The sequence below is a fragment of the Callithrix jacchus genome, chromosome 4, assembly GCF_049354715.1.
Source record: "Callithrix jacchus isolate 240 chromosome 4, calJac240_pri, whole genome shotgun sequence".
Lineage (NCBI taxonomy): Eukaryota > Metazoa > Chordata > Mammalia > Primates > Cebidae > Callithrix > Callithrix jacchus.
The window spans coordinates 63,146,042-63,171,473 of NC_133505.1; the positions used below are offsets into that span (position 1 = coordinate 63,146,042).

Consider the following 25,432-nt stretch of genomic DNA (forward strand, 5'->3'; position numbering starts at 1 on the left):
GTTTAACATAAGCAAATATCTGTTCAAATATTAAGAATTTCTACATGGTTATTATAATTCTTTTTTCTTACCCACAAGATGGAGTGTCACTCTGTCCTCCAGGCTGGCGTGCAACGGCGCGATCTTGGCTCACTGCAACCTCCGCCTCCCAGGTTCAAGTGATTCTCCTGCTTCAGCCTCCTCAGTAGCTGGGATAACAGGTGCCTGCCACCATGCCCAGCTAATTTTTGTAGTTTTAGTAGAGACAGGGTTTCACCGTATTGGTCAGGCTGGTCTCGAATTCCTGACCTGAGGTGATCTGCTGGCCTTGGCCTCCCAAAGTGAGCTGGCGTGAGCCACTGCGCCTGGCCATGGGTATTATGATAAAAATTTTTTTTTACAGTTTCTAGTTTATACTTTAGTCAGCTCTCACTGATACCTTCAGTTATTAACACAGTATATCATTAGCTTTTTTAACAATTATGTACTTACTGAGCATTTAGAATTGTGCTAAACAGACATAATCTCTGCTGTCATAGGGCTCACAATCTAGTGGAGAGAGTGGAGGATGATGCATTTAAATAATGCATGAGATGGGATACATGTGTCGGGGATTACAGTGGGAGCTCCTTTCAGTGGCTGTTGTACTAGCCCCAGAGAGTTAGAGATGACACTGTGTTTCAGTGAGCTACTTACTAAGCCCTAATTAAGTATATCTAGTTATTTTATTTTTTTTTCCTTTATGAGTCTGTACTCATATGGCTTTAGTTTGGATATTCTATACTTGTTCATGTTTTTCTCTGTAAGAATGATTAAACTTTGACATGAAGCATTTTGAATCACCAATTACAGCCAACTTAATCTGTGAATGAGAAAAGAAGTGGTTATTGTAAACTTGAAAATAACTGTTGAGGTTCTTCTCTTACAAAATCTTTCCCCATTGCAAAAGAATACATATTCATTGATAAACATTTGTTAAATACAGAAAAGTGAAAATAAGCTTCAAAAAACCACCTGTAGAACCACCACTCAAAGAAATCCACTCTGTGTGTGTGTGTGTTTCTTTTGTTGTTGGGTGAATTTTTTGCAATTATAATTTTGCTCTTACATGGTTTTGTAGCCTGCTTGTTAGCTACATAACATCATAACAAGCTTTTCTGCATGCTATTAAAACCACTAGAGGCAGCTTTTAACATTCTTGTTTGTTTTGGCATTTGAATACTGGTGCTGATAATGTCGCTTAGTTAATTTAGGAAAAAATATAAAGTTGGAGATTCTAGATTGATAAACCCATTGACTTGCTGAGAAGGGATGTGCTTAGAGAGGCCATGAAAGCTCCCCGTTCCCCATATGCCTATACCTTGCCCTATACATTTGGCTCTTCCTGAGTTGTGTCCTTTATAGTATACTAGTAAAAAAATTGTCAAAGTGTTTGTAAAAGCAAAGGGCCTTAGAATATCCTAAACAATCTCGTAAGAGAAGTACAAAGTGGAGAACTTACATTAAGTAACTCTAAGACTAACAATTAAGCTATGGCATATAATTGACAAAGAGCTATGGAACAGAATACAGAACCCAGCAATAGACCCTCCTTATATGGTTATGTCACATTCAACCAAGGCATGAAAGGAATTCAGTGGAAAATAGAATGTCTTTTCAGCAAATAGTCCTGTAACAGCTATATTATGTGTGTGTGTATATATATAAATATATATGTACATAATCCTGTCACACACCATATTACAAGAATTAATTTGAGATAAATCAAAGACCTAAAGTTTAAAATCTGAAACTGTAAAGCTGTTTAAGGAAAATGCTTCATCAAAATGTAAAACTCTGTTCTGTCCATGTTCATGGTATGTTAACCACAGACCCTCCTGATCCTTGACACATTGCTCTGCTTATCCCTGACCCTCTCCAGGGCTTCTTGAGGGTATTGTGGTTGTTCATGTTATGGTCTCAAACTCCTGACCTGAGGTGATCTGCCTGCCTCGGCCTCCCAAAGTGCTGGGATTACAGATGTGAGCCACCGTGCCTGGCCATGGGTAGTATAATTTTTTTAAATTTATTTTTTAGAAGTCTCCAGTTTATACTTTGGTCAACTCTTACGCTGTTACCTTCAGTTATTAAATCAGTGTATCATTATTAATTTGAGATGAATTTGAGTAAATATTTCTTAAGATGAGAGTTTAATATTTCATTCTTTAAACTGCATCAAAATGTCCCAGTATAGAAGTATCCTAGGCCAGGCACAGTTGCTCATACCTGTAACCCTAGCACTTTGGGAGGCTGAGACAAGTGGATTAATTGAGCCCAGCAGTTTGAGACCAGTGTGGCCCATATGGCAAAACTCTGACTCTATCAAAAATACAAAAAAAAAAAAAAATTAGCCAGGTGTGGTGGGGTGTGCCTGTGGTCCCAGCTACTCTGGAAGCTGAGGTGGGAGGATCACTTGAGCCCCAGAGGTGGAGGTTGCAGTGAACCAAGATCATGCCACTGCTGACATAGTGAGACCCCACTTCCAAATCAAACAAAAAAGAAGTGGTCTCATGAAATGAGGGCTCTGGTCCGTGTTGTAGTCTCTTGGGTTCTTTCTGGCTCTAAGTGTCCTTTGAGTTTATAAAATGATGGAGGAAGCAATAAATCCCTGATAAAATGGCCCCAAATCTAGTTGCAGTGTTTTTGGATGGAAAGGGCCGGCTTCTTGTTCTCGCTGTCCAATAACGAGATGCAGACAGACTGGCTAGATGGGAGTTTATTTCTGAAACCAGTTACAGGGAAAAGGATTGAGTAAGTCACCAGACCAACTCCAAGTTACACGTTTATTTTCTAGTGCTTGTGTACATTTTAAGCTCCATGACCTATGTGTGGGAGTACACCTGCAAGCCAGAATGTTTCATTCAATCTATATCTAATCTTTAACTAGAGTCTGAGATCTACAAGGTTTTCTCTAGAGTCTTGGAAAGTTTCTGAAGTCTGCCCTACTACAATGTATATGTGTAAGAATGCTTTTATTCAATCGGACATTAGGGTCTAAGAAAACTCCGGTGGGGTCATAATGGGTTTGTTTTTGTATTCCAGCCCTTGTACTCAGGCACGAGTTTCTCCTGCCTGAGAAACACAGAAACTCAGGCACAATTCTTTAATGTTTAACTTATACATACATCAGAGTTATAATGTAGGGTTATTGGAAACTGACTCTTCTGGTTGCTGATGGGAACCTGGCCTGCCAGAGAAGGCCACAGGTTTCTAGAGGCTATAGGTCTATTCAGATTATATGACCAGCCTGGGCTGAGCACAGTGGGTCACAGGAAGAGGGCAACAAAAGGAGAAGGTGTAGCCCAGCCTTTGAGCAGCATCAGGGTGTAGTTAGGGTGATGATCCAAGGTATACCCTAAAAGCAGTGAGGAAAGTAACCCTTGCTGAGGAAGCTAGTACTATGGGAAGGACACTAGATGGCAATCAACAGACCTGAGTTCTTACCCAGGATGTGTCTTTGAGTGTGTGGCACCTGGTGGACATTTTCTTCCTCCTCTGTAAAATGAGTGGCTAGATGGATCAGCAAGTGTTTCTTCTTCCTTTCTACAAACCTGTCATCAGCCGGGTTTGGTTGCTCATAGCTATAATCCTAACACTTTGGGAGGCCGAGGTAGTCAGACTACCTGAGCTAAGGTGTTAGAGACCAGCCTGGGCAACACGGTGAAACCCTATCTCTACTGAAATAAAAAAAAAAAAAATTAGCTGGGCGTGGCAGCACGTACCTGTAGTCCTAGCTACTCGGGAGGCTGAGGCAGGAGAATCACTTGAACCAAGGAGGTGGAAGCATAGTGAGATTGCACTATTGCAGTCCAGCCTGGGTGACAGAGTGACACTCCATCCCAAAAACAGTAACAAAACCCTGTCATCTTGTTTTCATTACTTAAATACTTAAAAAAAGTAAAATTATTTAAAAATAATAATTTTAAATTATAAAATGCTTATAAAATAATATAAAATAAACTTATTTAAAATAATTTTTAAAAATTAATGCAAAAATAAATAAATAAATGAAGCTGAGCTTTGAAGGCCGATTCTGGAGAAACTGGGAAGAAGAGTCGGAGGTGAGTTCTTGTCACTCTGGTGTAGGAAACACTTTCCCAACCACATGCTCACTGCTGAGCAAGCTTTTGAACATCCCAGATCTTTTGAGCAGGCAAAACAAATACTATTTTGGAATTCTGACTTGAAGAATGTCTCAGAAACCCAACTTGTTATCCTATAGGACTCTCTCCAAAAATGTACCCTCTGCTTAATTATGAACGTAAAGAGGGGTTTCAGGAAAAAAAACACACACACACACACACACAATACATAAAAAAACACACAAAACATAATAAGAAACAAAAATAAAGGTACCAATTCTATTTTTATGTAGCTTTATCATTAAATGAAACTCCATCTTAGATTACTACCTAACAGTTTTTAGCAGTTTTTATGGCAGATGTACACTTGAAGGCCTTCATCTCATTTAGTTCCAATAGAAACCCTTCGCGGTCAGAACTGTTATTTTATCCTTTTTCCTGGTGATGAACATGGGGCGTAAAGCCCTTAAGTAACATGACTGAGGTTTTACAACCAATACATTTCAGAGTAGAGGTCAAAACCTGTGCCATCTTACCAACTATGCTGCTGTGATTTTTGTCATTTGGTCCTTAAAATAATTCTACTTCTCCACTTTATATAATCGAAGACTACCCTTAGTGAGTCTTCCAGTGTTCTCTTTGGACTAAATGTTCCAATTTTTTAACTGCTTTACATGACATAATGGGTTCTAAAACCTGCCTAGTTCTGTGTGAATGTAGTTAATTTTTTATATAAATTCAAACCTCCAAATATATTGCAGTTGAACTTAATAATGTTCATGTTGATTTATTATTTCACCACTTTGTCACTATTTTAAGTGTCTATTTTGGCATCTAGCATATATGTTTTTTGTTGATTTCTGCAGATTGTTTTAATGTGTCTCTATTCATCCAAATGATTACTGATCAGGGTCACACAAGAATATAGCACTTTGGCATGGCACAAGACACAACTTCATCAGGACAGCCTTGTAGTTTAGATGCTGGTAAAATAATAATTTAATTTTATTTGCATTTTAAGCCATGCATAAGCCTTTAGAATTTGAGCATTCAGTATAAGCTCTCTCTGTAAATGCTTTATTTTTTTAATATGAATTTGTTTACAGGAATTATTCAATGAGTGCTTCCAAATCACATTGAATAATTATGTTTTAATGTCATTAACGTATATTGTTATATACCTCTGACATAGAAAATTCCTATACTTTAGATCTGAGAAGGCAAATAGCAGCCAATACAAACAAACCCCAGAATTATACTGGTGTGAAAGTGATATTGCTATCTCCTCCCTCCACTTAAAATAAATTGAGGAGATTAAAGAATAATTAGGTATTGAGCAATGGGATTCCCCCATTTGAGATTTATAAAATGAATTGGAAGTATGTTTGTTGTTTTTATGAGTTTGATGGGATGGGTGATTCTACTGGTAATCCATCCATGGAGATGTTTGCACCTAATACCCTGTGACTAAGTGTGTCATATATTTATATGCTCTGTGACCTGCTGAATATCATGCTGTGTGGATGACTGTAATCTGCGCTATTGGGCCATGTTGTCATAAGTGTTATTATGAAGCCAGCTTAGAATCTTTTAATGAGTTTGGATGTCAACAGTAGATATCAAATTGCACTTGACAGCTTGAATATTATAGTCAATTTTTAATTTAATAGAAACTTTTTTAATGTTTTAATTGTCATCTTAAATTTCTGGTAATCAGATGAGAAGACAAAAACAATCTTGACAGCTGAAGGAAGGAAAGATACATGATTTTCAACTGTTGTGGACCATGGATAATAATCTTATATGACAGAGATGTTCTGAAACAATCCTTTATGTGACATTTTCTTACATTGTGTAGATAGATATTTGATACGTATCATAAAGTCAATTACCAAAAGAAAAGACAAATTTAAGAATTTTTTTTCCCTCAATATATGAGAGTTTGCTTAACACTGAAGTTATATTAGATAACTAGTTTATCATATAAGCTACAAAAAACAATCATTTCTAAATGGAAAATTTGCTTGTTAATTTAAGTTAATTTTGAAATTTTGAGGGTTTTAAAATAAAAGCGTTTTTGTACGCATTTGTATCCGCTGCCTAGTGCAGCTGAGCAAAGTACCAAAAGTACTGGCTTAAAACAGCTGAATGGATTCTCTCATGCTTCTGAAGACTAGATGTTTGGAATCAGGGTGTCAGCAGGGCCCTGCTCTCTTTGCATTGCTCTAGGGGAGAATCTGTTCCATTCATTTCTGTTATCTCTGCTCTTATAGGCAATTCTTGGCATTCCAGTCTGCCTCCGTAGTCTCTGAGTTCTCCCTTTGTGTCTGTCTCTGTACCTCCTCTCTTCTTATAGACACAAGTCATGTAGCCATATTGGATTAGGACCAGCCCTGGTCTAATATGACTGCATCTTAACTTTATTACATCTGCAAAGACCCTGTATCCACGTAAAGTTGCATTCACTGGTACTGCAGATTAGGACTTCAGCATATCCTGTTGGAGGATGTAGTGCAACTTATAAAGCATTCAATAGATGGAAAGAAACAGCTTAAAACAGATTGGAAAATGGACTGCAGTGATGTTAGCACCTGTGATCTTTTTTTTAATCTTTGTTTCAGTCAAAATTCTGACTTTGGGTTATTGGCTTGAACATTAGGTAATTACAGCCTTAGACTTTTGATTTGAGAAAGCTGAAATTTCTCTTTGGAACATTTTCCCACTGACCCATTATTTCAGAAGCCTTTTTAGTGAATCCTCTCAGATCAGTTTGGTTGTTTTATACTGTAGATTATTAAATAGTTATAAATTGTATGATATTGCTAATAGTATGAAAAAAATCTCTTTTCAAATCTTTAAATCTCTTATGATCAAATTTATTGCATATGTATAGTAATTATACGGTAACAGATTGTGAACATGTAAAACAGTCACCATATCATAATAATAGTAGGGTTGAAGTGCATTACCTTATTTATTCCTTAAAATACCCCAGTGAGATAAAGGTGGCTGTTATTCCCTCTACCTCTGCCTAAACTGAGGCTTGTGGACATGTGTAACTTGTCTAAGAGTTTCATCGTAATTGATGAAGCAGAGTTTTGACCTGGAAGTTTGACCCTACAGGTGAACTCTTATGTTCTGTGCTGTATGTTGTTTTTCTTTTTCTATCTAAGGCTCATGATATTGGTCATCAGTATGATTTTTTTCATTAAACTTTTTATTTGGAGGTAATTGTGGTTTCATATACAGTTGAGGGCAATAATCCAGAGATTCCTTGCATTGTTTACCCAATTTTCTCCAGTGCTGCTGCCTTGCAAAACTACAATACTGTATCACAACCAGTATGCTGACATTGATACTGTCAAGGTATAGAATATATATGTATATTTTTGTGTGTGTATGATGGAATTTGGCTCTTGTTGCCCAGGCTGGAGTGCAATGACATGATCATGGCTCACTGCAACGTCCGCCTCCCAATTTTAAGCCATTCCCCTGCCTCAGCCTCCTGAGTAGTTGGGATTTCAGGCATGTACCACCACAACCAGCTAATTTTGTATTTTTAGCAGAGACAGGGTCTTTTCATATTGGTCAGGTTGGTGTCAAACTCCCGACCTCAGGTGATCTGCCTGCCTTGGCCTCCCAGAGTGCTGGGATTATAGGTGTGAGCCACCATGCCTGGCAATGGAGAATATTTCTGTAACTACAAAAATTCCTCTGATTGCCTCTTTATAGCCACATCTACCTTTCCTCCTGTCATTTTAAGAGTGCAGCATCTAACCAAATGGAATTATACAGCATGTAAACTTTGGAGATTGGTGTTTTTTCATTCAGCATAATTCTCTGGAGATTCATCCAGGTCACTACATGTATCAATAGGCCATTTATTTTACTACTAAGTAGTATTCCACGGTGTGGGTGTGCCATAGTTTATTATTCACCTGCTGAAAGCCATTTGGGTTGTTTCAATTGTCAGGCTATTATGAATTGAGCTGTTGTAAACGTCTGTGCACAGGATAAGTTTCAGTTTTTTGTGAATAAATCGCCGAAGTGCAGTTGCTGTGTTGTATGTTAGTTGCATGTGTCATTTTATAAATGAAACTGCCAAACTGTTTTTTCAGAGCAGCCCATGAATTGAAATAAATTTTTATGACCAATTTTATATCCTTTGTATTTATAGGATTTCATTAGACTGTACGTTCAATATCAAATGCAATTTTTAATGTTTTTTGAGGCATGGATTTGTAAGGGTCACTTTTCTCTGGAATGAGTCATTTAACTGTTAGATAAATCTGTTCAGCTTACACGGCATAATGATATCTTTTTTTTCTCTACTCATTAATTCTACTGTGTATGATAAAAGAATATACTTCTTAGGAGTTTTTATTAGTTATTAATAAAATAATGCCTTTTAAAATATATATTTGAAGGCACACCTAATTAATTTTGTCCTCAAAGCCCTCTTAATATTCAGGGATTGAACTGTAGAGAGTTCTTTGTTAAGTCTACAACTACATACAGGAGATATTTTATTGCAATACTTACGATGTAAGTACCATTACCTTGTTGTTCTCTGATAAAATTTGTTTATAGATGGTTCCTTAACAAGTATTCCTTGCAAATAGCTCTTGTGATAAGTATGTCTAGACAGTGGCTAAAACATAGCCTTTCCACCAGAACAGTATCAAATATATTTCATAATAATCTTAACTCTTGTACATAATATTGTAACCTCATTGCTCATTCTGTTATATTTTTCATATATTTTTCTGCATGGTGTCTGGCTATTGATTAGTCTTATAATTGTAATTAATTATAAATAAGAATTTTTACTTCTTATTTCCAGTTTTTTTTCTTCAGATTATCTATGTCTTCATGGTTTTATTTTGTCTTCATGGTCCTTTTGAGATCTGTGATTTCAGAGGTTACACAGTTCCAGAATGAATTTTTTACAGCTGCAAAATATTTATTTGCAAAGGTATAGCTCAGAAATTAGTATTTTAAAAGTACTTTATGCATTTAACTTCCAAATAGGTAACAGGTGTTTAATATCACATAGGAATTCAAAAGTTACATTTCAAAAATAAAGTGAATTAAAGTTTAGGAAACTTGGATTGTTTATGAACAACTATAACAGATGTGATGTATCATGTAATCACCAGCTATTTGTTCTTTCATGGACTGGAATTATCAAGTGAAAACTGTACCTCACCAAATCTTAGAAAACTATAAGCATAAGAATTGAGTCATTCCAGTGAATGCAAATCTTATTTATATTTTTGTTAAAAATGAGCATTATGCGCAAAAGATAACTTTAATGAATGCTGAAAGGTTATTAGTCATGTGATATAAATATGAAGTCAGCGACTTTATGAAGATTTCTCAACCTTGGCACCGTTGACATTTTGGCAGATTTATTTCTTATTATGGGCGTCTGTCTCATGCATTGTAGTATGTTTAGCAGCATCCTGGGTCTCTAATCATTAGATGCTAGTAGCCCTCCTCCTCACAAGTGATTTTATTTAAAAATGTCTTCAGATGTTGTCACATGAGGGGCAAATCTTCCCTTTTGAAAATCATCGAACTTGAATGAAATGTAATTGGGAAAGAGATGACATCCTAGAATGACTGAGAAAGTTTCAGCATGAAACTTTAGAATGATATGAAAGTTTCAGCATGTATCCCTGGTACATGTCAACAGATTAATTTTAATTAGGTAACAAAAGGAACAAATTTTATTTCTCCGTGTGATAGTTTTTATACTAGCAGACAATCTAGGTGTTCTTCCTTTTTCTCTTGGAGAAGAGAATGTTTCTGTAAAGCTTCACCATAATACTGTTTAGGGCAAGAAGACTGGCATCCCCAGAATTCAGATGCTGCATTGTGGAGCCAAGGATTCAGGTGTAGTTCTAGTTGTCTGGGCTTGGATCAAACTGTGACTCAAGCTGAGGGCTCTCCAAGAGACAGACAAAAACATGTTCTATTTTTGTTCCCGTATCGTCTTTAGTTTTTGGGCTTTCTGTACTGTAGACTTTATTTGTAAAACTTCTGAGCCCAGAGATGGGAACAGGATTGTTTCCACTAAAATGGTAAATGGAGACACCTTTTGTCTTCTGTACTCCTCAGTTCTGTTAGTTGCTAGATCTTTTCTGATCATTGTTCCCCAGCAAAATTCATTACTCTGTTGTCCATTCTTCAAGACTTTTCTGTATGATTAGTTTTTAACTCTTGTTCCATATTTTGAGCTAAGCAGTTAATCAATGGTGATGGTTTTCTGGGCTACCCTCCCAAATCAGATTTTTGGTAGGCCTGAGACTGGAAAGACTGAGTTATATAGAAAATATGAAATATAAAATTTAGGCAGAGTCACTGACAAATAGTTATCTCTTCAAGTCAGCTTTTTAATGCTTGTAGCACATCATAAAGCTGTATCTTGAATCCATAAAATGGAGATCATGACTTCAAAAGACTGGAAAGTCCGTCATCTGATTGAGACAGCCCATTCCAGTATCTCATATAGTATGAAGTAGTGACTGAATGATTGAATGAAGAACATTCTGTGGGCATTATGAGGGATGCAATGTGAGCCTGGATAGGCAGATTTCGACTCCTAAGAGAAATTCCTTAATTATCTTTCATGTCTTAAATTTCATTTCATATGCTCCGAATCTCAAGGATCCTTCAGACCATCTCTGGAATACTCTGTCCACTTCCTCACTGGGTTTTTGAACACTGAAACACTTTCCTAGCTATCTATCCCTTCTCCAGTCCCCTGATACTGCCAGAATTGTTTTAAATAGAAGTTTTGTTGAATCACAAAAATTTGTGTCCTTCCATTCTTGGCTTTATCTTGTCTATTCAATTTTATCTCTTACTCCTAGTAAAAATAACCTGTTTTCCCGCATGCCAGGTTACTTTTTTCTTTTTTATTTTCTCCTTGATTCCTGAATGTACCAAACTCATATTTCTTGTGTGCTTTTGCTTATGTTCTTATTCTTGTATGGGATGGACATATTTCTTTTTGCCACCTGATCAGATTCTTATTCATTGCTCCAGGTCCAGCTGAAGCCCACCTCTTGCTCAGGGCTGTTCATAACTCATTTGCACCCGATTGATCTCTCCTTGCTTTTATTCTTAAAGCACTGAATATGGTCATTACGCATTTTGGCCCTTAGCAGTATATGGCTTTCTTCAAAGTGGTAACTAACAGTTTTGTGTATATAGTTTGCCTCCTCAGCTAATGAATACATTCCTGAAAGACCAGTGTTTTTGTGTTTTTAACGTTACATCTAGCATATTACTGTATGCATGACAGGTACTCAGTAGAGGCTTACATTAATGGCTGACTAGGCATTGATTGTTTTCTAATTTGGTTTTAATTTCAGATACCTTGGCAAAGGAAAATCCAACAGCAATCTGTAAGAGAAATCTGCCTAGTTTATTTGTGATAGATGTATGAATTGTGGTGCTATTAATGTCATTTTGGATATGAAATATGTGTCATTTTGAGCTGCTGGTAATGGAAATGTATAAATAAAAGATAATAGCTGATATGTATCATAAAACATTCTATTGCAGAATTTTAACTTGATCTTGATTTTCTTCTTTTCAAATACCAGGTACTTCTCACCACTGCGTGAACGGACATTTGACAGTGCCATAGCCAAACGCTTGCAAGCATGGAGACCTCATCAATGCTTTCCTCATTGAATGATGAGTGTAAATCTGACAACTACATTGAGCCTCATTACAAGGAATGGTATCGAATAGCCATTGATGTTCTGATTGAACATGGGTTAGAAGCATACCAAGAATTTCTTGCCCGGGAACAAGTTTCAGACTTTCTTGCTGAGGAAGAAATTAATTATATTTTGAAAAATGTCCAGAAAGTTGCACAGAGCACAGCACATGGTACTGATGATTCCTGTGATGATACATCATCTTCAGGGACTTACTGGCCTACTGAGTCTGATGTGGAAGCTCCAAATCTTGACTTAGGCTGGCCATACGTGATGCCTGGACTCTTAGGGGGTACCCATATAGATCTCCTTTTTCATCCACCAAGAGCGCATCTACTTACAATAAAGGAAACTATTAGGAAGATGATTAAAGAAGCAAGAAAGGTAATAACATTTCTATTTTGAAATGAAAAATTTGAAACATGTAGAAAAGTACAGAGAGTAATATAACAAATATGTACGTTAATGAAAGAATCTCTATATGTATAGGCCATGCCTATGATTTTTAGGAAATTTACCTATTGATACAGAGGAAGGTTGTCTTTCCTCTATCTTGCATATATTTAGGAGCGTGGCATTAGGTACCAGCTAAAGAAAGAGATTTGCTTTTCTTCATAATGTGCTCAAGAGACCTCTTCTCCCATAAGACTAAGGTATGTTGACTGGGAATAAGGTGATTTGATACTCATAATTTGAAAGCATCTAAATTTTTCTTCCTCTCTAAAAGAAAGTAGTTGGTGGATATGCTGAAGTTTTCTTTGTGCATAACAGTACTGAATACTAATTCTTGTTCTGAATATGGTTTATGCTACTAAATAAGCCATAAGTTTACTTGTCTGTTTTCCTGAGTTGTGTGGAAACAGTATAATATTGTCATAATATAAAATTCTAAAGTAAGGTTCTGAGATATTTAGCATTTTAAGGCTTTGGTGTTCTTTATCAAATATTTATATTGTCTTATACATCTCATAAATCTTGTTTTAGAGCTCAGGTAAAACTGTAGAACTCTTTAATTAATCAACAAAAGTTATTAAGAGTTTTCTGTCTACTCAGCACTGTAGTAGGCACTTTGGAGACTACAACAAAATTCCCCAAGCTCAATCTAGAGTTTTAAAACATATGGGCAAGGCCGACTGTGGTGGCACACGCCTGTAATCCCAGCATTTTGGGAGGCTGAGTTGGGCAAATCACTTGAGGTCAGGAGTTTGAGACCACTTGGTCAACATGGCAAAACCTCATCTCTACAACAACAGCAACAACAACAAAAAATAAGCTGGATGTGGTGGTGGGCACCTGTCGTCCCAGCTACTCCGGAGGCTGAGACACGAGAATCGCTTGAATCCAGGAGGCAGAGGTTACAGTGAGCTGAGATCATGCCACTATACTCTAGCCTGAGTGACAGAGAAAGACCCTGTCTAAATAAAAAAGTATGCATGTACCCCAAAACCTAAAATCCAATAAAAAATTAAAAAAGAAATTATCAAAATGTAAAAAAAAATAAAAAAAATAAAAAAGTATGGGGAAAAAATTACAATTTTTAATTATAAAATGTGTATTTTTTAGTTATGACTATATGTTACAGAAATTTAGATCTAAAAGGGACCTTAGAAAGCATGCATGTCTGACATTGCTTTCTTCTAGGCCAATAAGACACAGAAATATGCTTGCAAAAGTATGCTTTCATGAAGTACATAAATATAAGACCCTTGAATTCCTCAGTGACATGGCACTTTGCAAGACAGGCAAGTAAAACTTAGCAATCGTGTAGGACACAGTGTTCTGAAGCAAATGTCGAAGCTTTGAAGAAACGTAGTAATTTTTTCCCTGACCCTTCTGAGTTCAAATAACCTGTCTTTTTAGTTGTATTAACTTCTTTAACAGTATTATATTAAAAAAGTACTAATCCATTCCAGTTGTTAAAAATTAGGTATAGAATCAGGCTCACTCTAAGTGACCACACTTTTATTGAGTGTATTGAATGGTCATTCAGTTTTCTAAATTGAACCATGAATATTTTTTTTAAACAGTATTATCGTGGGCTCTGCGAAAAAGTTATATAACTGCATTTTGTAAGGCAACATAAAAAATTTGAGGATATATATATATATATATATTAGTCTTTGTAATGGCAAAATAATAAATATCAAGTATTAATGATTGCTAACATTCAAAAGCATGATATGCTTTTGAAGCACAATGTTAACAGAAAATTGAAAAAAATACATCAGTGAAGATTAAGATTCTTTTTGTGGTAACTTAGTAGTAATACGTTTATCAAACTGCATGATAGCTAGTTTCCTTTGGGGCATTGCATTGCTCTGACACAAAATGTTAAATCAGGAGATGTCATAAGTTTTTGGGCTAGCACTCACTGGGAACTGAACATTAGTCATGACCTTTTGATGTATTTTTCTTTCTAATGTGGCAGCTGTGTATTTAATAAGCCTCGAAAAGTAATATCTTCTGCCTGGTCACTATCCTTTGAGAACTCCCACTTGAATTAGCGAGCTGAAGAAATTCAAGTCCATACTATAAAACAGTAATGTGATGTGTGCTGTTCTTTTATAATACCAATGTGGCATAAAATAACAAATTGTGTCTATTTTCTACTTATATACGTATATCTAAGCTGACATCAAAATAAGAGAATTATTTGATCCTGTAAACTGAATATACTGCCAATCAAGTATAAATTATAACAGATGACTTAGCTTTTTGTGTGCATGTTTTTTGTTTTTAACACAGAGACAAGCTTTTCTTTTGTTATCCAGGCTGGTCTCAAACTCTGGGACTCAAGTGATCCTCCTGCCTCAGGCTCCCAAAGTGCTGGGATTATAGGCATGAGCTGCCACACCCAGTCGTTATTTTTTAAGGTGTTGGGGAATGTGTTAGTTTCTACCCGGATGCAATAAATATTGAAGACAAATTGGCTGTCTTTGCATGGAATATGTATTTCTCAATTATTTTGGAAGATTCTTCACATGTCCCCATATCTACTTAAAGATTTTTGAAGGATTAAATACTCTGGGAAAAAGTTATTGACCCCATTTAAAAAAGTTAAGATGCAAATATTATGAAATAAAAGCTCGCCAGAACACATTGCTTTATAAAGAATAAATGTGGTTTTCATGACTATCATTAACTCAACAGATGTTATGCTCTTATTATCTTTCAGAATCAATGGGAGCTTAATAGTCATCAGGATAGGCTTTCTGTTTTTGATTTTTTTTTTCAGAGGATAAATTATCTTTATTGGTAACTCAGTGATTACCATGTAATTGCCATGGCATTGTAAAGGGATGATCTTTTTTTTTATATCGTGTTTGGATAATGTGTATTTTAATGGATAAATTTTTTTTTTGTTTTTGTTTTTTTTGCTTCCAAATATCTCAGAAGGAGTCTTTTGGTAATAAACATTGTAAAACTCTACAGAGATATGAAGCCAAACCAGTAGGGCCAGACACTAGCAAAACAGAACCCAGGAAAAGATCTCAGATAAGGCTTTAACTCCATTTTCACTTTTCTCTGTTTGCAATTGAGATAAGGTACTTAGGAAAGTAAGTACTTTTCCATGCCATTTTATGGAAAAATCTGAAATTAATGAAAAGAATATAAAAGGTATCTGCTTAAAGGCCCAAACATTTGAAGTCTGATTATAAACACCAAGTTAACTTTCCAGTCTCTTGTGAAAGGAATTAAAAATGATTCTCAATCTCAACTGTTTTTACTGGAAAAAGCTGAAACATTTTTTGTTTTTGAATTTTAGCAATGTATATGCTCTCATTTCTAGCTTAAGTTATATAGTTAAATGACCTCTTGATCATTTTGCTTTTATAAGCAGAATGTAATCTTTATAGTATTTGAAAAATCTATATTTTTATTAAGCAGAATGTAATCTTTATAGTATTTGAAAAATCTATATTTTTACTTATTAATTTTGTTTTTGCTATTTGTCACTTAGAAGTTGTTTAGAGTTTTTGTTTGTTTTATTTCTTTTGTATGTTGCTTATTTTGTTTGTTTGAGAATTTTACTTTAGGAAAATCCAATTGTAGATGATATCTTGTGCGCTAAAGGGACATATTTTAATTTACTGGTTCTTTTTTTAAAACCTTTTCTATTTTTCACTTTGTGATTGACATAATTACATTTGGGTCAACTTTATAAAGTCTGATAGTGTCTAGCAAGACTTTTCCCAGGTAATTATGTGTCTGTCAAGAAGTGTTCCCAAGATGATATATGCACATATTCCTAATTACTGTGAACTCCTCCTGTGAAAACATCCCCTCTAATTACTTAAAAAAGTCATCTTTCATTAAAGCATTTTTTCCCTGTCCACTCAATGGTACGTATTTACAACGTTATTACTTCTGAGAGTCTTGAACATCTGAATGTTTACCCACAATGTTATTTGCATCTTTGTTTTCTAATTCTAGGCTAGCTTTTTAGGTGAGATGAGAATCTTAATCTTGTGAAATATGGAATCAAGACACATAAGCAAAAAAGTCTAGTGAGAAATAGGGCAGAGCAATTCCTGATGCGCTCTGTACCACATTACCTGAGTTCAGGGCTTGGTTCCTCATTGAGTCACTGTTCTTGGGTGTGTCTATTATGGCCTTGGGAGGTATTAGTAACATAGAGAAATATTAACCATCAGTTGGGCCTGCAGGTGCAAAGAGGAAGATGAACAGATGATAGGGAGTCTTCCTGGGAGTGAACTGATGTTGTAAACGTAGACTAGACTAGAGGCTTTGTCGCTAGGACTCAACTAGTGTAGCATTAAACAAGTCATTGTATATCCTCAAGTATCTTCATTTATTTAGGAAAAGATATAAAGCAAAAATGTTTTCATATTTAAAAATCTGGTGTTTCTATCCAAATCTCTAACGTTGCTTACCAATTTAAGATTATTTTGATATGTTATACTCCTTGTTAATGAATTAGTTCATGATAGAAATGACTTTTATTGTGTCATGATATGCTACTTCCATCTGCATCCCTTTGGAACCATGCCCTGCCCAGCTAAGTGATATTTATATATTTATCTGTGCCTTCATTAGATTAGAATTTTCTCTGTCCTGATGTTGCTAATTTTTGTTAAGAATTTCCTCTCTACCCTATCCCTGTCCCAACTCTCACTGTGAATTTTGTCATTCTTCGAATTTGAGTCAAAATTGATTTCTTCCTGGAAATGTATTTTGCTTAGTCAAACTTCATGACATTTCCATCCTGGAATATTAAGTTGAACATTTCTTCTGTGAATAAAATGCATTACTCGTTAATATATATATTTATGTTTGAGTATGTGTGAGAGTGAGAGAATGAGAGGAGAAGGAGGGAAAGAGAGGGAAGGTGGAAGAAAGGGAGAGTAACTGTGGGAAAGAGAGGAGAGGAGGGAGGGAGGGAGAAAGAAAAAGATCTGGTTAAAATTGCACTGACTTCATCATGCCAATTATTGCAGTGTCTGTATGGCAATACTCTGTTGTTAACAAACTCCTGGTGCTATACAGAGAGACACACATTTCGTATCTATTTTGTGTTTGTTGAAACACAAGATTAAAAAATTAGGAAAAGATGAATATGAAATTGTTATATGAGATTTCCAACTTGGTTGCACACCAAAGTCATCAGTATCTTAGGAATTTCAGATGTTTTACTCTGCAGTGTATTATCAGGTAAAGTCTAAGTATCATCAGTGACTTGTATTTTTAAGAAACCGTCTTTTAAAAATTGACAACTTAGATAAAAATTTAGCTTTAAAAAGAAAAAAATACAGTTACTTATAGGTGTCAGTAAGTTTACCAGAGACTTTGCTTTGTTAATACTAACCTATTCTCTATTAATAGTTGGAAAGGAATAATTTAAAATGCAAGGTATTTAGGAGTGCTCTTTTTTCTTTTTCTTCTCTCTCTCTTTTTTTTTTTTTTTTTTTTTTGTTGAGATGGAGTTTTGTTTTTTTGTCTAGGCTGGAGTGAATTGGAGAAATCTCAGCTCCCTGCAACCTCTGCACCCCAGTTTCAAGTGATTTTCCTTCCTCAACCTCCTGACTAGCTGGGATTATAGGTGCCATCACCATTTCTGGCTATTTTTTTGCATTTTTAGTAGAAATAGGATTTTGTTGGCCAGGCTGGTCTCAAACTCCTGGCCTCAGGTGACCCACCCACCTAGACCTCCCAAATTGCTAGGATTACAGGCATGAGCCACTGAACCCAGCTGGAGTGCATAAAATTTATCTGATTAGGAGAAATGTTTTTGAGACTGTTTTCATTACTCAGCTGTTACTCTTTAGTACTTTTAAATTCACTCTCTTTTTTAATATAAAATAAGCTGTGAGAAACAATTTTTGTAGAGACTGCACATAGTGTGTACAGTCTTTCTCTGAGCTTTGAGGTAGTCTTATTGACTATGGTACAAAATGTAGTTCTGTGTGTTTGGGGATCTCTGAAGGAGAATTTTTTTATATTTTGCGATTGTTTATATTTACTCATTCTTTCCTGTCTCTGGTTTAAAATAAAAACCACTTATTGAGTTACTTATTGAAATGTGTAATATTTTCTGATGATACACCTTTAGTAGTTTGTAAGAATGGCAAAGCTCATTGTCATCATAAAACCTCATCTGGAAAAACTGAGATTTCTTAATGCCTAAACACCTAAATTCCAGAGGGGTAGAATTTAGTTTTACAAGCTCAAATGCCTTTGGGGCTAAGCCACAAAAATAACTCTGCAAAGGAGAAAGGGCAGGTGGTATTCCAATGGGGAATGAAAGGAACATGGAAGAAGAGATAACTTGACCTGACTTAGGGGCATTCTTTAGGCATTTGTTACAGATGTGATGAGCTCTTAGGACCTTAGGTACAAATTTAGGCAAATTATCAAAAGTTAAGTTTCATGAAAATAAGGAGATATTACTTTACTTGTCTGTCCTTTCAATGATATGTAAAAGGTCATGAAGATTTGCTATGGGAGCCTTTTTGAGATGATGAGGGCTGACTTTTTGACACACCAACATTTTGCATTTTAAGGATTCTGCCTGATCTCTTACAGTTGCTACAGATCCATCATGGGGCATATATTTTTCTGTCAATTGTTGATGTCTTTAACTAGTCACTCTTCAAATTATCTTGAAAAAAATAAGGCAACTTTTATCCTAAGGACTGGAACTCACATCTGATTTTGAATAACGAATTCATGTTACATAATTTAGTAACAGTATCAGGTAATATCTATTGAGCACTTAGGTGTTAGGCACTGTGCTAAGCACTTTACATGCATTATCTTTAGTTGACCTACATAACAACCTTGTGAAATATGTTATTTTATTATCCACTTTTTACTGATGAAAAATACTGCTTTCATGTGGTAGGTTGGTCAGTGGTAATGAAGCAGAATGAAACCAAAATGATCATGACTAGGAAGTGTAGTGATTACATATTCAGAGGTGTTTGAAGACCTGGTTGAGAGAGTCTAAGATTGAAATCAGTTGGGTGTAGATGTGGAAGCACTGGTTTCTTAATAAGCCAGGTATAAGGTATGATGTGGTTGTTATTAGAAGTCAGAAGTAACTCACCTGGAACTGACAAAAGTTCCATGATAAGTAGATGAGGTACTAGTACCTAGAACGCAGGCCAGGCCAGGAGGCACTGAAAGAAGATGTGTTTCTGAATTCAAATATAAGGTAAATTTGAAGCATGAAGAAAGGGGAGTTAGGTAATGTAGTTGTCTTTTGGCCTCTGCTGTGTTCAGCTATGAGGGAAATCAGTAAGTCTTTGGCCAGCCTTATAGATTAAAGGTATTGCAGGCCATTTTATTCATTTAGCAGTTATTTTTTATTGCCAATGATGTATCAGATACTGTTCTAACTTCTGAGAATACATAGGAGAATAAAGTACCAAAGAAACCCTGCCTGCCCTTGAATGAAGTTTACCTACAAATGGGGATAATCAACTAATAAATAAGGAGTGCTAAGAGGAAGAAGCAAAACACAAATATGGTTGAGTAAAGGGAGCTAGGGGTAGTGATGGAAAGTAGTTTGCAGTTTTAAATACAGTGCTCAGAGTAGGCCTCAACAAAGTAACATTTGAGCCAAGATTTGAGAAAAGAAGGAATAAGCATGCATATATTTGTGGGCAGTACACAGGAGACATAGGGGAAGCTTTAGGATAGAGGCACAGCTTCTTGTCCTTTAGAAGAAGAGCAGAGGCCAGTTATTGGATCCAAGAGAGCAAAAGAGGAGATGAGTAGAAGATGAATCAGAAAGGAAACATGGAGACTAGATCTTGGAGATCCCCACTGGCCATTTTAAGGAACTTAGCTCTGGTTTTTGTAAATTGGGAATCCACTGGAGAATTTTGAGCAAAAGAGAGACATGATCAATTTTAAACCTGCTGTATTTTAAAAGGATACTTCTGGCTGCAGTATTTAAAATTGACTGTAGGGGACTAAGAATGAGCATATCAGATATTACTAAAATAATTCAGGTTTGGGATGATGGTATCTTAGATGGTCAGATGGTGGCAGTAATGGCTAGTTTTTAGGTATATTTTGAAGGTAGTGAAACATGGGATGTGAAATAGATTGAAGAATACAGGATGACTTCAACATTTTTTGCCTGAGCAGTTGGAGTGATGGGATTGTCATCTGAAGATGGTGTCAGAGGCCCCACAACTGGGATCAGGAAGCAGGCATAGACACTGAGTTACAAAGACTTTTAAGTTACCACTACACCATAGCTTTTGGATGATTGATCCGTAACCCCAGCCACTGACACTTGGCTATACATGTGTCTAAATATCTCTAGATGAGGGTTCACATTGGAACCCAAATAGTGACTGACTTGGAGAATAGAGCTGACCCCAAGGACTTAATTAACTTGGATAAGATTCACATGCAAAGGAGTGGGTAAATAGAGAGTATGAGATAAGAACAAGACTGATTAGATGCTCTCCCAAGACCTAATAAAACAGGAGGTTATCTACCCTGCTGAGAAGCAGAACCTCCCAACACTTAGTTTTTACAAACAAACTTTACAGGCAGTTATTTCGCAATTCCCTCATGCAGGGTCAGGTGAGTGGAAGACGCACAAGAAGAAACTGGGAAGGGGTCACGGAGGAGGTTGCTTTTTTTAACGGGCCATTTGGATGAATGGTTTTGATAAGCAGGAGATGAACGATGGAGAGCCTGGCATTTTCAGACAACAGAGGAGTGTGAGAGAAGTGGATGGAAAAAAAGGAAGGCAGAGTTGTTGAGAGAGGTTGATTAAGGTCAAATTGTGAAGGTCCTTTGATCAAACTTTGTGGAAGTGAATAGTGAGAAGTCGTGAGATGTTTTTTAGTGACAATGATGTTGTTAAATCTGATTTTGGACATATTAATATTTTGTTTTGGTTAATTAACATACTGAAGAATATAAGACAGGTTGTAACGGGCAATGGGATAATAGTAACAAGCTGATAAGCTGAAGCTGACTGAAGTTCGGTAGCAAATAAAATGTCTTTCGAAGGGAAAATATATCTTCAAATTCATACTAGGATAGAATATAAATATAACTACTTAATTCTGTATCTTAAGGAAGGTGCTTTTTTTTTGTTTAAAAGCTATTTTCAAGATGTCTTAATTATCTGATTTTGACCTAACACAATTTATTTCTGTCCAAAAAATTTTTAACTATCTACATATAGTTTAAGTCTACATACGCTTATTGAGGCCCAGCTATGTGTAAGGCACTCTGTTAATTCATACAGATGGGGGGAAAACCCACTTCAAGTGATTTAGAATCTAACTTTTGAGGGATAGGGTAAAAGATTCATGGGAAATATATTGGTAAAATTGTGTGTGTTTCTGGGCATCCCCTGATGATCTATGTATTATATAGGGTCTGGATTTGTTTCCACCTATTTACTCTTTAAGTATCAAAGGATTATAGAGACAGTTATTGAAATTTTAAAGTAAAAAAAAAAATATGACACAGATAAAATGCCTCCAAAATATTTATTAGTACATGTGTTTTACTAATGCAACAAATGTATATATTGGTGGTTTATTTTTTCTTATTATTAGGGTACATGTATTCCTTATAGGCAATGTGGAAAAATTCAAGAAAGAGTTAAGAAAAGGCAATCATAATCTCCCAATAGAGATAATCACTGCTACTAATGTTAGAAATTTCTTATCTATTAAGTAGACAGAGAAATACATGTATACACAAATGTGTGTGTATGCATTTTAATATCTTATATAAATCCCTGAAATAGAAGATTCCTATGTGATATACTTGAGATCATATGTTGTATAATATTTTAAAAATTGCTGCCTGTCTTTTTTTACTTAGGATTTTTCTTACAATAAAATAATTGATTTTTTGTACTAAAATGCAATGGCATAGTAAAATAGGGAGTAATGGGAGCTGCCTTGTCTCCCACAGAATTTAAAAACAGTAAGATTGGCTAACAGGGCAGTCTGCTTTTTATTAGAGCATGTGCTGACAATTGTGAATAATATTAGTGATAATATACTCCTTCATTACTGCCACCTCCACCCATTTCTTACTCATCCCTCTACCCCTTGGCATACGAATGCTGATACGGTGAGAGTCTCATGGTGATATTCCTTCACAAATGAAGAAAGCCTCATGACTCTTTTTGTGTAATCATCAGTAAGAAAAATTGGTAACTATACATTTTCTTTTGAAAATGCAAACTTTCCTTTGGGCTATATTAATTTCATATTAATAATCACATTTTGATTCTTGTTCTTCCTTGAACTCAAACACAGGCAATAAATAAACTTGAAAGGGAAAACATTATCATTTGGCTAAATATCAATCCAATATGTGCTGCTGAAAAAATCTATAATCATAAAAAAAACCTGAGTCATAGTAGTCATATTTCAGCATGCTGAATTCTGGATCAGTTACTGAAAAAAAAAAATGTGAGGTTTGTGATCATGTAGTCTTTTTACAGTTGGGCAATGGGGATTTTAGAAAGTCCAAAGTCACCCGTTTGGCAACCATAAGCACTGAAAGCACTCAGGCATCTGGGCTTCTATTCTAAGATTATTGTATCATGTTGCTTCTCTAGTGGGAAGGAGAAATTTGTTAATGACACCCCTAATAGCTAATGTGTAATGCTATGTGCCAGGCAGTGTTTGAAGCACTTTATATATACTAATGCACTAAAACATTTATCTTCCCAACCTTTATCTAACATAGATACCTTTTTTGCCCTGTTTTTGGAGGTGAGGAATAAAAACATTAAATGATTTTTTTTAGCTTCAGAAGTAGAAAATGGCAGGTCTGGTATTTGAGCCTGAGTAGAGGTCTCAAGACAGAGCCTGCTTGAGCGTTTATCCATTATAGTATATTACCTCTGATAGACCACTCCAGGCTGGCACCATGCAAACCAAATGAACATTCACAACAATGCTTTAGTGACAGTACTACTGCGTTTAATTCCTGGCTATCTGACAGATGGACTCCAACTCATAAGCATGGCATATACAATGAGGCTTTGTGCTTCATATCCTGCCTCCCTCAGTCACTTCCACTCCAGGGCTACTGCAGCCTGCTCTGGGCCTTCCATTGTAGAGGTATTCCTTCTTGCTTTTATTCATGATTATTCAACTCCTTGGAGCATCCTTTCCCAAATTTTTGCCTCCAATTCATCTTTTAAAATCCATGTTAAATTATACTTGTTTGAGAAAACTTTGATTCTCTTACGAGACTTTAATTAGTCATCCTTTATATTATTGTCACTTTATACTTGTTCTTTTTTTAAAAAAAAAATTTTATTGTACTTTGGGCTCTGGGGTACATGTGCACATCCTGCATCCTGCAGGTGGTTTGCTGTCTCCATCCTCCCCCCACCCACCACCATCACCTACATCAGGCATTTCTCCCAGTGTTATCCCTCCCATCCTCCCCGTCCCCAACTGCCCTTGCCCTCTACCACCTACAACCTAGCCCAGTGAATGTTGTTCTTTTTCCTGTGCCCATGTGTTCTCAGTGTTCATCACCCACCTATGAATGAAAACATGTATTTTGGTTTTCTGTTCTTGTTTGTGTCAGTTTGCTGAGAATGATAGTTTCTCGATTCATCTGTGTCTCTACAAAGGACACAAACTCATCACTTTTTATGGCTGCATAGTATTCCATGGTGTGTATGTGCCACATTTTCTTTGTCCAGTCTATCATCGATGGGCATTTGGGTTGGTTCCAGGTCTTTGCTAGTGTAAACAGCATCACAGTGAACATATGTGTGCATGTGTACTTATATCAGAATGATTTATAATCCTTTGGTATATACCCAGTAATGGGATTTTTGTGTCAAGTGGAATTTCTATTTTTAGAACCTTGAGGAATGGCCATACTGTCTTTCATAATGGTTGAACTAATTTACACTCCCACCAACAGTGTAAAAGTGTTCCTTTTTCTCCAGATCCTCTCCAGCATCTGTTGTCTCCAGATTTTTTAATGATTGCCATTCTAACTTGTGTGAGATGGTATCTCAGTGTGGTTTTGATTTGCATTTCTCTAATGACCAGGGATGATGAGCATTTTTTCATATGTTTGTTGGCCGCATACATGTCTCCTTTTGAAAAGTGTCTGTTCATATTCTTTGCCCACTTTTGAATGGGTTTGTTTGTTTGTTTTCTTGTAAATCTGCTTTAGTTCTTTGTAGATTCTGGATATTAGCCCTTTGTCAGATGCGTAGATTACAAAAATTATTTCCCATTCTGTTCGTTGCTGGTTCACTCTAATGATTGCTTCTTTTGCCATGCAGAAGATCCCATTTGTCTATTTTGGCTTTTGTTGCCATCGCTTTTGGTGTTTTAGTCATGAAGTCCTTGCCTGTGCCTACATCCTGGATGGTGTTGCCTAGGTTTTCTTCTAGGGGATTTTATGGTATTAGTTCTTATGTTTAAATCTTTAATGCATTTGGAGTTAATTCTTGTATAAGGTGTAAGGAAGGGGTCCAGTTTCAGCTTCCTGCATATGGCTAGCCAGTTTTCTCAACACCGTTTATTAAACAGGGAGTCCTTTTCCCATTGCTTGTTTTTGTCAGGTTTGTCAAAGATCAGATGGTTGTAGATGTGTGGTGTTGCCTCTGAGGCCTCTGTTCTGTTTCATTGGTCTATATCTGTTTTGGTATCAGCACCATGCTGTTTTGATTACTGTAGCCTTGTAATATAGTTTGAAGTCAAATAGTGTGATGCCTCTGGCTTTGTTCTTTTTGCCTAGGATTGTCTTGGCTATGCAGGCTCTCTTTTGGTTCCATGTGAAGTTTAAAGTTGTTCTTTAAGATGAGATATGTTCTCCATTTTTTCATAGGACCTATGATTTTTTTAGTGATTTTTTTAAACTAGATTGTTTTTCCTTTTAAATTTATTTGCAATGATTTTTTTATGCTGTATATGAATTATTTGCCAGACACATATGTTGCAAATATCTTGGATAGCACATAGCTTATTTGTTCACTCTGGTAATGCTGATAATGGGGTGTGTATGTGTGTGTGTGTGTATGCGTGCGTGCATGTGTGCACGCGCTTGCATATGTGTGTACATATGTACATATGTATATTTTTTGGATTAACAGAAGTTCTT

At 36.0% G+C, this 25,432-nt stretch overlaps 1 protein-coding gene across 1 annotated transcript in view; it reads left to right on the forward strand.

Moving 5' to 3' along the window:
• FAM83B (family with sequence similarity 83 member B) overlaps positions 1-25,432 on the forward strand; it is a 101,281-nt gene that overhangs the window by 12,070 nt on the left and 63,779 nt on the right. The window contains exon 2 of the mRNA XM_035295933.3: positions 11,717-12,220. Within this exon, the coding sequence (XP_035151824.2) occupies positions 11,777-12,220 (444 nt within the window). The 5' untranslated portion in view covers positions 11,717-11,776. The remainder of the gene's footprint in view (positions 1-11,716; positions 12,221-25,432) is intronic.